Here is a 16,215-nt window from a genome sequence, read left to right on the forward strand (position 1 = left end):
ATTTGACTGTTTTTACAACACGAGAACATACTTTTTTTCTTTACAAATAAAATGGCATCTGTTGATAATAAACACTGGAAGAGACGCTTCCATGGTTTGTAATCTTCCTATTTCCCAGCAGAACAGGTGTTTATACTTTCACTGGATCAGATCTATGGTGTGTGAATCAAGTTCATTTACTAGCTGATTGGTAATCAGAATCAAGTGAATTTTTCAAATGTATCTTCCTGACTCTGATGTATGGGAGGCAGTGTGTCATCTGGAGGTTTCTGGCAAATGTGTTTGACTTATCTGCTGTGCTTACCAAAGCTTTGGAAATCATGTAGATATCCATACTTCCTTGCTGGAAAGAATTTTATTGAATTGTTTTTCCATCAGGCTTGGTTTGCTTGATCTTTGTCATTTTGTGGCTCTGGAATTAATGACTGACTGCTAATTGTGACCCACATGGTTTTACTCTCTCTGTCAAAATGCATTAAAAATAAAATACAAACTGCCAAAAGCATGTGGGGTTCATTAAAAAATATTAAAAGCACAGTGAAACTTCATGCTCTGGAATTACATTTTCAGAATCAACTTTGGTTTGAAAGAAATCTCTCTCATATTCTGTGATTCATTTAATCTTGCAGAGAAAATATTTGGAACGGTTTCTTTGAACAGTCTCTCTTTCTTAAACTTACCACCACTTAGGAAGCTGGAGCAGCTAGTAGTCTGTATGGATGCTAGGTACTCCATCATGTGCACATTACAGTTTCTGCAGGAGTATAAATGTAAATTCTTGACTCCTTTTGCAAACATTTAGTCATGTACATTCGGACTGCCTGTTCGCTAGCATATGAGCGAGTATTTGCAGAAGTTAAGAAGTCAGTAAAACTAAGCCTATACATACAAACAAGATCAGAAAAAGTCCAGTATGTAAATGCTGTTGATGGGATATTTGACATCCTGAAACATCATTTAACAGCATCTGTTTTGTTCTTTTAAAAGTGTTCTCTGAATTACCTTAAACTTCTTCCTCCCTTTCCTAATGTGTTTTTTAATGAGTCATGGGTTTTGTCACATCCTTGCTGATTTAGGATTTGGCTAATCTTTTGGAAAAAGATTACTGGCAGAGCCCCTTTTCATTTTTGGCTTGCTCTTTTTTTTCAGATGTACATCACAAGCACAATTAAAACAAAGAGTAGCAGGCTAGCCAAACCTGTGCTGTGTCTGGGTACCTTATGTGCTGCATTCCTCACTGGGCTAAATAGAGTTTCTGAGTATCGAAACCACTGTTCAGACGTGATTGCAGGCTTTATCTTGGGCAGTGCTGTAGCTTTGTTTCTGGTAAGTCCATCCGTCCTTTTTAATTCCTTTTGAAAATACCTCAGCTGAAAAAAAAAAAGAATATAAAAATCACTGTTCTCTTGTGGCCTATTGCAGCTGGGTTGATCCAGTTGCTAAGAAGTAATTCTAGCCCCATCTAATTAACAGTGTCATCAGAGAAAATTCTGATATGAAATCAGGTTGATACTAACTAATAAGCCTAATATGATGACATTTGTGCATTGTTTATATTTCAAGATTATTTTAGTTACTGTACATGTTCTTACTTGACCTGTCCTGGAAAATGCTTTAAGATGTCAACTAATGTCAAAAGGCGCATGTTTGACATGACTGCCTGGTACCTGGCAAAAATGTAGGACATAGGGTGTTGTCTGGGGCTCTGAGCAGTGGTCGTGGTTCCCCATTTTGTTTCAGACCATAAAAACAGTGCAAGCAAAGCCAGGACAAACTCCTTGGGAGACAAAACTGCCTCCCTTTGCAGCATTTGGAGTTGAGCTGAAGTTGTTCACCATCTCATAGGAAGACCAAATGTATTAAAATGTATCAAAGGTATTCCCACCGAATCTAGGAATAGGAACTCTCTGGACTTTGGATGTTACTTGCTCCCTTGTTGGCTGAGTGTTTTAAGTGTTCTGTTCAGTGAGAGATCTCTTGTTGAGGTTTTACCCACACAGCAAGCAGTCAAGGTGATTCTTGCTATTACCAAGAAATGCACCTGGTTCCATTTAATTAAAATGTGCTTCAAAACTGTCCACTGCATAGCACCAGCCACTTTAGCTCAGTAATCAGGAGGGATTAGGTTTCAAAGATGCCTTAAATCTAGATTGTCATGTCACTGATTTTATTTCTATTCTGTTATTAAAAAAAAGAAACAATAGACCTTCACATATCATTTATTCCTGTGTTCCCTTTAAATAAAAATATGTCTGCAACCTCTAACCTGAACCTCCTCTGCTTTAATGTAAGAAATTTGTCTGATTCTCACTGGGAAAGGCAGTTTAAATCTAGCCCATGCAATTTAAGACACAATCACCATGTATATCTGGATAATCTGTGTGCTCCCAGTACCTGTTTCTAGCAGTGACAGCCAGCTCCCAGCAACATTTTGGCCCTGCAGGTGGAAGGGGTCTCCCCAGAGCTTGGAGGGGAGGGGTGCTGTGAGATTTCTGCTGCCAGCACAAGACTCACCCAGGCTGCAGTCTGCTCCTTGGTCAGGTGTAAAGAGCAGCAGAGAGGAAGAGCCAGCAAGGAGCTGGCTGCAGGAATCACTCTGACAGCAGATGTCAGTTCCTGCATGTCTTTTTTTCCACTGTGTTCCCAAGCCCAAAAGTGCCATGTGTGTTTGCTCATACTGGCATCGCCATGTGAGTGCAGTAAGCCTGGTCATGCACAAGGGAAGGGCTTGTGGGATAAACACCACTGAAGTTGTGCTGGAAGTGTGCAGGAATGGTGCTAAATGAGCTCGATGTCATCCAAATATGAGGCAGATTCAGCCATCCAGTGAGCTGTTTTCACTTTTGGAAAAGACATAGTCTGAAGGCAGTATTTGGCCAATAAAATGCGTCATCAAGGTAGTCCATGGTTCTGTGATCATAAAGCAGGCATTGGAGTCTCTCCTTGTATACAATGTGAAAAGGCCGAGAATGATTCATCACCTCAGCTTACAGGCCAGAAGAACCCATTTACCAAAGTAGTCCACCATGCCCAACTATGTCAGTAAACACACTGTAACCTGAGGCTGAGATAGGTGATGCCTTGAATCAAAACCCAGGTTAAACTGGCGGTTGTGAGACTCCTGATAGTAATTCCCGAGTTTCTCCTGGAGACATAACATGCTGACCTCACCTATATTTTTTTTTCTTTCTTTCTTTTTCCCTGCATTACACAGGGGATATGTGTTGTCCATAACTTTAAAGGAACTCATGGAGCTCCTTCTAAACCGAAGCCTGAAGACCCACGAGGAATGCCATTAATGGCTTTTCCAAGAGTGGAAAGTCCTCTGGAGACACTGAGTGCGCAGGTACTGTAAATCCTCTCACCCAGACTATCACCAACCACATTTTCTGTTATGGCAGAGTAAAAACTAGTTGTATACATAACTACACAGGGAGCTGGTTTTATTCCTAACATTAAGCCAATTGAACAGAGTGAGTTTACATCAGAGGAGAGTTTGTTTTAAGGCATTTATCCCTTAAACTACAAAATACTGTAGATATTCTGCCCCTGTGCACATCTACAGCTAAAGCAGTAGGATTTCACCTGCTGCTGCATATTGTATGTGATAACAAATTTCCGCTTAGAAGACTAGAAAACTGAGAGAAAAGATAATTCTATTTACACTTTGGAATGCTTTTGGGATACCTTAAGGATTTACTCTAACATTCATAATCCTGAGGATAAACTATGCTGTCCAGAAGAATATTACAGAGATTAGCTTTTTATCCTTATTGCTGTTCCGTATCTTCTACAAGAAGAAATCACATACTGTTTTCTACCTCTCAGTCATCAGAAGGGAAGTTAATAGCGTTCTTTCAAATTTACAAGAGGATAGGCTAAGAGGAGCATCATTATTGATAGTGTTTCTGTTAAACTACTAAGTTCAAATGGCCTGTGTTGGCCTAACTGAATCATACCCAGTCCTTTCAAAACAGGCAAGCAAATGCCACCTGCCAAGAATTTCTGGGAACAAAGAGGAACTGTAGTTTATCAATTATCTGAAATACCTTTGTGTCATTTATTTGTTCCTGAAATTGTACTTCTTTTATTAAATAGCCTGTCGTTCCTGTCTACATGGTGTGTGGCAAGATCAATACTGACTTTTGTTAAACACTTTGACAACTAAACTGAAAATAGGAATTAAAAATGGAAAATACACTGTTTCTAACACTTGGAAATATTTCGCTTAATTGAAAAGGCAATTTTGATTAGGCAAAGATTTTCTGGGAGACTTTCAACTAAATCTGCAGAACCGTGTGCATTAACTGGTCTCTTGGTGGACTTGCAGTCCAGAAATTAAGTGCTGCTTACATATCCAGATTGTATTGTGTATGACAAAAGGGCTGAACAGGTGAAAATGTTCATAAGCTGTGAGAAAAAAAATTGTCTAGTCAGATCTTTGCAGTTTCTGGACTGCAAAGTGCAGGTAGGGACTAAGCCTTAACTGTTGATGTCCACTATAATCAACAAGATCATTTTCTCTGATTAAGGGTGTCAGTCTCTAAATGACCATACATCTAGTATGCAGGAGTAGATTGGGAAAAAAGTGATCCTACTCCATTATAAACAAGTCCTTGGGAGTGGCTGCTCATTACTGTTTCTTTGGATGTAGGAGGTACATAATCCTTCTCTGTGTAGATTTCTGCATCTCTCCCCACTCTTGTTTTGCCTTGCATCCACACAAACGCTACAGATGAAGCATGATCCAAGGACTACTCTGTACTGCCACTGAAGTCCTGAACATTGTGGCTTTATACACATGTGGCTGCATGTGTTTTGGCATAATGACCCCACTGTGTATGGTTTTAAGCCTTGTATGTTACCTAGTATCAAACTGTGTAGGATCCACATGCTCACATCATATGAAGCCAAACCATGGTCTTTTAGGCTCTCCATGACTGAGGACAGACACGCTGTATTACTTATGTGACTGTATGAAGTGCTTGAGCCTGTACTGACGTGTCCCCCCAGGCAGGATCTAGTCCAGTTTGAAAGTCTCCATTGAAAAAGTCACACCTGGTTTTTCAAGCCTGTTTAGTGAGTGTTCACAGCCCAGAAGCGGGGCTTGAGTTCAGTGCTTCCCACCACGAGCTCAGAACAGATGGCAGTCACATTTACTGTGATCTCTTAGTTTTAAAGCCCTACATTAGTTGGGCAACAGATTTTATTAGTGAAGGGTGGGTGGTTTTTTTTCATTTTACAGACTAGGGTATGTAAAAATGCCAAAATGTATACGAATGTTTATGTGTTTGCCTTCTCCTCTTTGCAGAATCACGCTGCCTCTATGACTGAAGTAACCTGAGATGGAAGATGCCAGCTGAAGCTATTTTTTATTACCTTCCAGTACAATACTCCAAGACACACAGTTACTAAATGTCTAACTGTGATGACCAGTATTATGTTATGTCTAGTTAGAGGCTAATGTTTTGTACTTTTTTTGTATGAGAAAGTGATGTAGCTTGCCCTGATTTTTTGTCAGCTTTAATATTATTATGCCAGAATTTAAAAGCAAAATGGAAAAAGAACAAAAAAACCTTTTCTTGTTTAAAGTGTGCACTGAGGAATTACATCTATGGAATTGTTGATGTTGTTATGTGATATTTGTACACATTTTTTTTCATTTTTGATTTTATATATCTTGAAAAAAATTCACTTTTACCTTTTCTTACCATAAGAAGTGCTTCTACCACTGGGTCCGATTCTGATCTGAGTAAGCTCAGTACAGATATGAAGTAATTGCATATATTTAATTCAGATGAAAATAATGGTGATCAGGATCTAACCTGAATGATACTATCAACACGTAATAAACATCTGTCCTTGATTCAGTAAGCTACTTAAGCATTCCTTAGCATTATAGACTTCAGTTAGCCATCCAGTTTCCAGACTACTTGGCAGACATGAAGGATGTCCTTAAGCATCTTATTGAATCAAAGCCGATTGTTCTGGTGTGGGTGGTTGTGCCAGTTATTGAAGAATAACTAAAACAACATGCTCAGTCTGCAACATAGACAGACTGGACATGAAAATTTATAGTAGTAGCTGATAGCATGTGAGCTGACTATATCATCTCCCTAGATCTCCATTCCCCCCCAAGGCCCAGCTAAAGCTCCCAGTGAAACCTGGCTTCAGGAATTGACTATGGGGATATATAGCCACCACTGTGGAGCTGAGGCTGCGCTTTAAGTGTTTCATGACTTCATCATAGATTTGTGGGGTAACTAGTAACACTAGTGCAAAGGAAAAGTGACACCACTTCTTGAGTGGAGTGGCATTACTTGGCATTCAGATTGGCATAACCAAGAAGCCAGTTCTGCCCTGACAGTGTAGTTGTCACTAAGGGGCTTTGGCAAGTCAAAAAAGAAAAAACAACAACAAAAAAAAAAACAAAAAAAAAAAAAAAAACCAAAAAAAAAACCTGACACAGTCTGTAGTAGCAGTCTGCATTTTTTTTAAATTCTGCCGTACAGAATTTATATCAAAACTGCTATTTTACAATTTAACAACTTTGTTTAGGGAATAAAAAGACAATTAAGCGGGGGTGGGGATGGGAGGGAAAAACGAAAAAGAACCCATTTACAATGGCTAGAACTAGGGCAAAGGCTTCATTACATGATTTTTCACTGTTTCTAGGATTTTCCTGCATCTCATTCTTCTAGCATGGTGATAACTGCTGTGTGTCTCCTTTAAAGAATGGAGCCTCTGTCTGTACTTTTACTGGAATGTTTACCTCACATTTCCATGTTGGTTCTTCTTGGCTTTTTTTGTATATTTTTTCCAAAACAGATGCAAAAAAAATAATCAAAAAACCAAAATGTGTAGCCTGGTGTCTGTCATTTGCCTGTGACCCAAAGAAAATTCGGGGTGTCTGTGTTTGGTCTTGCAGTGTTTCTTGTAGGTTGGTATTTTCTTTTGTCTCTATTGATGTCTGCTTCAGCCTTAGGAATACAAGGACCAGACATGGATCATGCAGGCTTTCTGTGACCATGAGGAACCATCAATAGTGTTCTAAGTCCCTCACTACAACTTTGATGCAGATTCCACTGGGAAAATTTCTGCTGAATAAATTTGGCTGTGGAACTGGTCCCTGTTCTGTTGTGTTAGGAGAATAATGACATTTTAGGAAAGCTTATCAGCAATGAATACTCCAGTCAATACACCCATTCAGCAGCACTTAAGTCCACTCATACTGCAAAGGGTTAGCAGAGGGTTGAATTCCAAGATAAAAACTTTATATTCTGTAGCCTGGATTTTGCCGCTGTGGTCCCTGGGGTTGTGTTCTTCCCAGGTGTGCTCTTACCACAGCATGAATCTTGCATTCTTGATCAGTAGCTTCCACAGAATTGGTAGTGATGTTGTCCCCCTCTGCTTATCCTCTAGCATGATGGCATGGGAGCAGTCTTTCTGAAGGTGGAAGATGTGGTTTTGAATTTCTTCCCCATCCTCCAGGTTGAAGAGGGATTTGAATCTTGATTTTCCACTTGCTGAAAGACTGCTTTGTCCTTCTAGTTATAGTGCAAAATGGTGCGAGGCACCTCTCTCCACTTTCAAATAAGCAAGTGAGCCCTGCTCTCTTCTCTGATATGGTATGTACCATATGATATGATATGATAGGCTGATATGGTAGGCTGTGCCTACACCCAGGAGAGGTCTGCAGGTAGATGCAGATCCACAGGGGTGTGCATGCTTGTTTGCAATTACCCAGGTTCTGGATGACGACTAGATAATGAAGCTAGCCCTATTATACAACATTCACTGCATTTCCTCTTGGCTAGCTCTGTGTGTTTGCTACCCTTTTAGATTTATAGTACCCTCAGCCTTTTCCAGGTGGCAGATAATCCACTGCACATGAAGTCTAAACCTAACAGCATATTTACTTTTCCCAGGTATCTTTCCCTTCTAGATCAATGTGTGTCCACCTCCTAGAATCTGTGACCCTGTGAAAAATCAGTCTTTAGGTAGCCTTTGGATATTTTTATTATTATTTTAGTTTCTGTTCTGAGCCACATCGTTTTCTATATGCTGTGTATGATGGTGAGCTTAGGCAGCTAAGCGTGGCTTCTGTAGTCTAGCACTATGATGAACTGCGTAAAATAAACATGCTGCAATGGGATCCTGTCTTAAGATGGATGTAGGACCCTTGGGCTGTGCACAGTTTCACACACATCAGGCATGAACCTGTTGTACATAATTTGACTGGCAGCAGTGTCTGATGCCCCTGCTTGAGGGGGTCACCCAGGTGGATGGCTGTGGCCTGGTTCCACCCCTCTGCTATCTCCCATCTGACAAGGAAGTGGGTACCCCCTCAGAGCTGTTGTTCTGGTCCCTCCAGGTGTATAAATTGTGCCCCTTGGCTGTGTGAAGGCTCTGGAACATGACTCTTGGGATCTGGAAAACCACCTGCCCCATCTTAATCAACTAACCATATGGAGGGAAAGCTGGCACATCTCATTGAAGCCAGAGGTCAGCACTATAAAAAAAACATTCATCCTCCCGCAGACCTGAATGGGCAGACTTTGCCGACACCCCCACAGGCTGGGGGACCTGGTGGCATAGGACAGCCTCCCTCAGCTGCAGCTTTCTCTTATTCATGGAGACAGCCATCCACCCAGCCTGGTATCCAGTCTCTCTGTTAAGAAATACCCTCCTAACCTGGTTTCTTTGCACTTTCTTTTGATCTTCTCTACTGGTTCTGTCAAAAACAAATGAAGATAGGCCTCCTGCAAATGCATGGGTGGGGCATTTATTTATTTATACTCTAATTCAATAGAACTTAGGTACTTTTGAAAGCCCAAGGGTAAAAAAGAGCACCTAGAAATCTTAGCCCTTCCATGGCCCAGGTGTTCTATACAAGATTTTGTTCTCATTTCAGACTTCTGCTTTTTCAGCTTGTTACAAAAGTTTTGCATCTCAAGTGCCCGTGTCTGATCTACTTCCCTTTACTTCAGCTTCTTGCACAGGTGTGCCGCTGGAAGCATGAGGTTTGCACCTCAGAGGGAGTAATGTATCTGAGATTAGGGAAGTGGCCATTTGACTCTGACACAACAAAACACAAGACGAGGCTGTTGTCATGTTCCTTTCTTGCCTATTATCCTATTTTTCAGTCTTCACATGAGCTATTGACGTTACATACTGGGAGAGACACAGAAGAGGGGGGATAAGCAGAAAATGCAGCTACCACTGAAAGTGGTTTTCTATATAGTGAGTATTGATTAAGAGGAAACAAGAAGGCATAAGTATCTTTCCTTTCATGGAAAGATGTAATTTAATGAAAAAAATATTTCCAGTTCATTGCTCCCAAACAGCCTCTGAAGCAGACTAGATGACACATATTTAGCTGTTTTATCACAGTGTTTTTCCATAAGCTACAGGGAAGGGATTTGTGAACAGCCAGCCTTGCACAGTGACTAGTAGAAGGGATTTGTGAACAGCCAGCTTTGCAGTGACCAGTAAAACATCCCGTTCCCTCATATTCACTCTGCAATGTAGTAGCACATTTACACACATCCTGCAATTCCCCAGGAATCAAAAGGATAAAAGAACAGGTTTCCTAAATTTCTTCAGAGCTGTAAGAAAGCACTTGAAAAGTTTGTTGAATAAAGGAACTGAGCACGGTAACACACAAAAGCAGCCATTCTTATGTATGCTTCAAGTATTTGTATGCTAAAAAAACAGGGGAGCAATAGGTAGGAGAGCAAGTGGTATAACCTGGGTATTTTTGGGTCATTCCCAGAAATACAATACATACAGAATCTAACCTCACAGTAAACAACCTGTTTTGTAGAAAACATTCACAGAGTGCCACCCATTTCTCAGACTGTTGCATTTTTCTGGCCCTTCTGACCTCACTGCTTGCCTCTTCAAATTAAAAGCAAACCACATTGTCACTTACAGGGGAAGAAAAACTTACAGCTATTACAGGTTCTTCCACAGGTACAGAAAAACTAACATACAGCTGATGTATAAGAGAAATGAAGTAAAAGCTTTTAGAATGAGCAACAGAACTTATTAAAACGGTATCCTTTGACAGATATGGAAGAATTCTACAATCTGCCTCAATAGCAGCTGGTTTTATAGGGCTGTTGGAGAGGTCACCATTAGTGAGTTAAGAGATTTCAGAATACCCCTTGGCATTATCTTTATGTAACACTTTTGAGTAGAACAAGCGGTTACTTTATGATTGCACCTCTGATGGCTTTTAAAAACCTTATTGCTGACAGGATCTTCTTTTTAATCTCAAGGAAAAAAGAAAAAAAAAATTCAGAAATTACAGCTTACTTCGCCTCTCCTTCCCCAAGAGTCTGCTGTCCCTGCTAGTCTTGGTGGCTGAGCTGAACCGGGCTCCTGACATAGCCAAACTGCACATGCAAAAGCCCATTACACAGTTCAAAATCAAAGCTGAGGTTTTATGAGGTGCAGGTAAGAAAATGTGGAGCTGGTCCCCCCAGGTGTCCCCACTGGACTCACTGTTGGGAAGCAAAGCAAAGGCCAGAAAGCATGCACTACACTGCATCACTGTTTCATAAGGATAACCTGCTCTTTTTTCCATATAGAACAGAAACAATGAAACTCGAGGACAAATACACGCATTTTTATTGGGGATATTCATATATTCAGCTGCTACTACAATGAAAGGGCTCTGCTTCTGCTCTGCAGTCTTGCGTTGGGAACAGAAACAACGCAAACTGATGCTGTATGGTGCAACTCACTGCTGCCAGATAATCTTCAGGTTTGGGGGCAGCTCTGCAGCGCACAGTTCATCAAACTTGGACACATCCTTCACAGGAGTGCTATAAAAATTCAAGACATCTTCAGCACTGCGCATGAGGTGGAGCTGTGAATTGGGGACAGCATGACCAAGTTCTGCTGCCAGCTGAGCCAGAAGGCGATACTTTAACCTGTTTTCTTTGAGAGGTGTCTGCTGCCAATTACCAGGAAGTGAGGGTCCAAAAATCTCCTTGACATAAGACTCCAGGCAACTCTCTATATCCCCTGGAGGAATATAATTTCTGCTGCGTGGTGGGGGACAGATCAGGCTGGGTTCACTTTTCTCTTGATGAATTATTTTGTCTGCTTCCACTTCTTGTTCCTGCTTCCTATTGACACCAGACAGAAGTATTTTCAGTCTCTGGGCTACTTAACGCTAAACCAAAGCACATTTCTATTCATAGTTTTTTAATACTGGATTCAGCCTAGCTTACAGACAGTTTACACATCCTGTGGGCACAGCAGGTTTGTTATGCATGCAAGAAAAAAAAGCACACAGGCTAGACATTTGGGTTTTCCCCTAAATGCTGCTGTCTCTACACAGCAATCACCTGCCCTGCTTATGTTATTCATCTAAGTGTAAACAAAATTTTAATCGACTGTTTTCCCAGTTACTGCTCCATTTTCTAATCGGTTGAGATAAAAAGGGCAACAAAAATTAACCACTACTACAGAGAAAATTAGTGCCCACAAATACAAAAAAATTACGATTATTAGATTTAAGCAGGAATTAAGTCTACTCCAATTATCTGCCTTGGTCCCATGCCATAATCTACACGACACCACGTGCATGGTTTCAGCTAAAATGCTACACAGAAACTACTTCTCTTCATTCACATCGTAGTCCTGCCCTGAAACCTTTTTCCACACCTAGCAAGTTCCCTTACCAAAGCATGTATGGGTACTAGAAACCCTAACACCGCACCCCACGGCGGCCCGCCTGCAGCGCCCTCGGCGGGGACCCGATGAGGCCCCCGCTGACGCCCCGAGGCCTCCGACCTAACGCGCTCAGCTGCACGAAAACCGAGCCGCGAGAACGGCAGGGCTGAAGGCTCAACCACCCTCCTGAATGCACCGGCCCCTGCGGGGCCACCCGCGCACGCCGCGGCGGGTCGCAGGCCCGGTACGGGCAGGCAGCGGGCAGGAGGGCCGAACGCCGCCAGTGCCTGCCCGCCTCCGGAACCCACCCCCCCAGAACACAAGGCGGTAGCCGGGGCGTGCCTCCCGCTTCCCACGCCGTTACCTCACGCCGCCCCAAAACGCCCTGCGCGCCAGGGCGCCGAGGCCCAGCCGCCGGCCCGCCACCCGCAGCACGGCTACAGCCGCCATGGCGAGGGCACGCGCAGCCTCGTCCCAGCAGCCGGCGGAGAGGGCGGGGCTTCGGCCCGGCCCGCGCTGCCTCACGGGAGCTGCGGCCCCGCCCCGCGGCGGAGAGGCGCCGGCCCCTCCCCCACCCCCGCGCCCGGTCCGAGGCGGCGGCGGCAGTCAGGGCCGACCGCGGGCGCGTGGGGGCGGGAAGGGGCGTGTGTAACAGCGTGTGGGGCCGGCGCAGCAGGGGGCGGGGACACACGTTGTCGCCCGCCGCGATTGCCGCGATCGCTGCGTGGTTCCGCCAGTCGGAAGAGTGTTGGCAGCTGCCCCTGGAGGGTTTGATCCTGCCTTCAGGGTGTGATGGCTGGCGGCGCGGTCAGCCAGCCGTGCTCCCGCAGTTTGTTCTGTAGGCCGCACTTCTGCCCCAGGCACACAATTACGTGGGGATATCGCCTTTCCTGTTTTTTGGAAGGATGTTCATTTTTAAAGGCAAGAAATAACGCTTCATCTGTACACAGCCTTGTTTTGATTCATGGCAATGCACTCGGCAGACGTCCGCTTGCTCCGGTCGCAAACACCTCTGCAAAGAGAAATACCAGGAGCCAGAGCACAGCTGCCAGCTACACCAGGCACAGCGTCTGTGGCAGATGTCCAGCAAAGGAGCAGGAATTATTTAGCAAAGCCACAGCTTTAGTTTTATAAAGTGGGAGAGCGGCTTCGTTTGCTGGTTTGGGGGATCATTTTTTCCACTCCCAATTTTAAGAGAAGCGGTTCACATAGATCAGTTCAGTATGATGCTTCTCATCAGGAGCAGAGGTTTACTTGAACTCAGGTTCATGGAGATTTACAGGACCATGACTGAACCAGAAAATGGATGTTGTTTCTAACACCACTATAGCCCTCTGTAGTGTTTTCTGGCAAGTAGCTTTTCATTCATGGTCAGGACGGACTATATACATGCATTAATTATGCAATTGTTGGATCTGTGTGGAGTTTGGGTATTTATTGCTGCTGTGAAAGAGTGGTTGCTAACACAAAGAACATGAGGAGGTGCTTACAGGGCAGTGATTTTGCCTATTTCCCTTTTTGCTGGCAGGAATGGGGGATGCCTGTGGCTGCGAAGAGAAGCCTGCAGCACATGGTGGCCCTGAAGAGGGACAGGAGGTTATCTACTGGGTTCCTTTGTGTTTGCTGGTTGGTGGGCTGCTCCAAGGTGTCACTAGTTGATTGCTGTAACGTGTTGCCATGCAAGTACAAGTACTTTTGTATAACCTTAGGTCTGGTATTTCTGCTATTTCTGCCTTTTTTTCATAACTTGTTAATTGTGCTTTAGCTAACAAAGCTTACATGTCTGACAGGTACACAGCAACGTACCAAAGATCAAACTTTAGACCTTCAACATCAGCTTAATTATTCAAGCTATGTCAACATGGTAGGCCAAGATGCCTCCCTGCATGTTTTGTGTTAATTATTGTAGAAAATGCCACTGTAAAAGTGCTTTGGAAAAGTAGTCTTTGCACAGAACTAACTGAGCCTGTGCAACCCTAACTCGGCCCATAGCAGACTCATCACACCAAACATGATTCTCCAGAGACACGAGAAGCTTCTGAAGGTAGTGTGACTTATCTGTGGCCCAAGTCCTGTGCACTGCTGGCCATATACATCTCTCAGGTTTTCTCAGTGTCTGCCAGACTTCAGTCAACAGGATTAACCTCTCCAGCTGTATCACTATTGGATTATTTCCCTTTGATCTCCTCAGGGTTTTCCAAGTTCACCAGCAGTAAAGCTTTGTGACTTAATCTTTGCATAGGCTACTGAAAACCACTCGCGTGAAAGAGACTGTAAAGTTTATCTAGAAAAAAGAATTGTGAGATAAGAAATTAGTTTTCAATTACTGTTTTATTCCCATGATTGAAGACACAGTCAGATTCTGTAGTTCACGATTTTGACTACAAAATGTGGTAATGGGTAAGGGTATGCATTTGAATTTGAATTGCTAGGGAACTACTTAATCTGCCTACTATTTTGGGGACCGAGTTTAAACCAGAGGGAGACTATGTTCATGATTCATTGGCAGCTGTTGTATGGAAAGAATTCCCCTTCCTTGAAATGTGAAGAAGAAGAAACACGAATATCCCCTTGATAAATGGTAGGAGCAAAGGGTGGAGAGGAAACTAATCCATTTTATCTCCAGTTTTGTTTAGTGTAAGGGAAATTAGATTTCTTTGTTTTTCTTTCATTTCTGAGTATCTTCCACCTTGTGAAGAGGGACAGGACAAAGGAAAGTTCCTGCACTTTCAGTAGGTGTAGCTGGCCGTGAAAAGTGACTGCGTGGCAGCTGTGTCAGTCTTCCCAGACACAACATACTGTCCTCTGCAAGCCAAACCGTTAATCTGAAAAAGAAAGAAAAAGGAGGGGAAACCAGTTAGCTTGGAGTGAGAAAGACAGATGTAGAAAGACAGCAGGAGTAATCAACCAAGGCAAAAATAACAGAATGACAACCCCGCTGAACATGAAGTACCAGGAGGGGCAGGAACAAGAGGAGCCTTAGGAAGGTGACAACATGTCTCCCTCCATAGTGTGGAGCTCCTCTCTGTGCTGGGGGAAGGCCTTATACCTGTGCCCGCTTGCGGAAGGCCTCTTGTGCAGCCTTCTTGTTCTCGCTTTTGCCCACCCATGCTGCCAGGGCAGAGGCTTGCAGGGCTCTCCCATATGAAAAGGTCAGTTTCCAAGGCTTAGGCAGAGGAGACTGATTCATGGCATTCAAGTTGACAGAAGCCTCTTCTTCGCTCTGGCCTCCAGACAAGAAGCAGATTCCTGCAAAAAAAGAGGTTTGAAGTCTTAGAAATTGAGTGCTCCAGCCACTGCAGTCCCTGACTTGATGAGCAAGCACATCATACACAGGAGCAAGTCCAGCAAGTGTGACAGTGTGAATGGATACATAGAAATGAATCAAGAATCACCAGGAACGGCAGCAGGAACGGTCCGGAGAAGAGTAGTGACAGTTGCTATGGCTACATCCTGAGGGGTGTACTTCTTGGGGCAGGAATGTCCAGGCGTCACCATGTTGGGTTTCAGCAGTGTCCCTTCCAGGTACACATGATGATCATTCAAGGCCTTGTAGACAGCAGCCAGAACCTGAAAACAGGAGGACTGAATACAGACCTCTGCTCAAATCTTCACCTCAACCTGCTGTGGAAAGGCAGCTAATTCCTTGTGAGTGTGAGAAGATCAAATGAATTTTGCTTTCCCATGAATTTTATCACAGGGGTTGCAGTTCTGAAGACACCATTTCTTTTGAGATGACCAGGATACCATTCTTCATATTTATTGGATTTTTCCCGGCAAACTGAGGTACTGAAAGAGAATTAAGTGTTTTGCTCCCAATACATCTTTCTCAGATTGAGAATGCTTGTTTGAATGGAAATCCAAAAGCACGGATTCTACTCTTGCATTTGCTATTAACTCATTATTTGACTGTGAGCAACTCATTTTTGTGATGCAGTTATGAAGTACCTTTTTGGTCAAAACTCTTTGAGATCTGTGAGCACAAACAGCGTAAAATTGGTTACTGATTTGTGAAGGAGAAGAGAAGGGCAGGAATCTCTTACCTTTTCTGTGACATACTGACAGCGCTGGAGATCATGGTCTCCATCAGGCAAGATTTCTGGCTCCACAATGGGCACCAAGCCATGCTAAGAAAAGAAAAAACAGGAAGTGTTTAGGGCTATGGAAGAACAACTGTTCTTATCTGCCCCTACTTTGGTGGTATTTCTTCATGCTGTGCTGCCCTTCTTCCTCACCTTTCCCAAAACCTTGGCAGAGATCCGCCTTTCAAGTTACCTAGGATGTTATCACAGGGAACAGTGAGAAGGGGCAGCAGCATGTCAGGAAGGGTTACTGGAGGGTAGATACCTGCTGGCAGATGCTGGCGTAGCGTGCCAATGTGTTGGCATTCTCTTGGATGGCAAGTTGAGAGGGTGTTGTGCTGCTGATCTTCAGCACCGCACGCCACTTGCCAAAGTCAGCACCATCTTTTTTGTACTGGGCACAGCGCTCAGCCAGTCCATCCAGCCCTGCAGGTGAAAGAACAGT

The 16,215-nt window shown here is 43.5% G+C and overlaps 3 protein-coding genes across 13 annotated transcripts in view; 1 reads left to right on the plus strand and 2 right to left on the minus strand.

The window, feature by feature from the left end:
• Positions 1-6,857, plus strand: part of PLPPR1 (phospholipid phosphatase related 1) — a 133,785-nt gene extending 126,928 nt beyond the window's left edge. For all 8 annotated transcript variants that reach the window (XM_080371040.1, XM_080371035.1, XM_080371036.1 and 5 more), the window contains 3 exons: positions 1,150-1,326; positions 3,215-3,346; positions 5,312-6,857. In XM_080371040.1, the coding sequence (XP_080227166.1) occupies positions 1,150-1,326; positions 3,215-3,346; positions 5,312-5,344 (342 nt within the window). In that variant the 3' untranslated portion in view covers positions 5,345-6,857. The remainder of the gene's footprint in view (positions 1-1,149; positions 1,327-3,214; positions 3,347-5,311) is intronic.
• A 3,755-nt stretch (positions 6,858-10,612) lies between these two features.
• On the minus strand, positions 10,613-12,217 carry MRPL50 (mitochondrial ribosomal protein L50). The gene is made up of 2 exons (XM_080371062.1): positions 12,053-12,217; positions 10,613-11,138 (listed from the first exon to the last, which is right to left on the minus strand). Exons 1-2 carry the CDS (start codon positions 12,136-12,138, stop codon positions 10,748-10,750), a joined length of 477 nt encoding a protein of 158 aa, XP_080227188.1. The 5' UTR covers positions 12,139-12,217; the 3' UTR covers positions 10,613-10,747.
• Positions 12,218-14,000: 1,783 nt separating this feature from the next.
• The window catches only part of ALDOB (aldolase, fructose-bisphosphate B), a 29,605-nt gene continuing 27,390 nt past the window's right edge, over positions 14,001-16,215 (minus strand). For all 4 annotated transcript variants that reach the window (XM_080371054.1, XM_080371056.1, XM_080371055.1 and 1 more), the window contains exons 5-9: positions 16,036-16,196; positions 15,732-15,815; positions 15,084-15,258; positions 14,738-14,937; positions 14,001-14,513 (exon numbers count right to left, since the gene is read on the minus strand). In XM_080371054.1, the coding sequence (XP_080227180.1) occupies positions 14,418-14,513; positions 14,738-14,937; positions 15,084-15,258; positions 15,732-15,815; positions 16,036-16,196 (716 nt within the window). In that variant the 3' untranslated portion in view covers positions 14,001-14,417. The remainder of the gene's footprint in view (positions 14,514-14,737; positions 14,938-15,083; positions 15,259-15,731; positions 15,816-16,035; positions 16,197-16,215) is intronic.

This window comes from Falco punctatus (assembly GCF_963210335.1).
Source record: "Falco punctatus genome assembly, chromosome: Z".
In the NCBI taxonomy this organism is placed as follows: Eukaryota; Metazoa; Chordata; class Aves; order Falconiformes; family Falconidae; genus Falco; species Falco punctatus.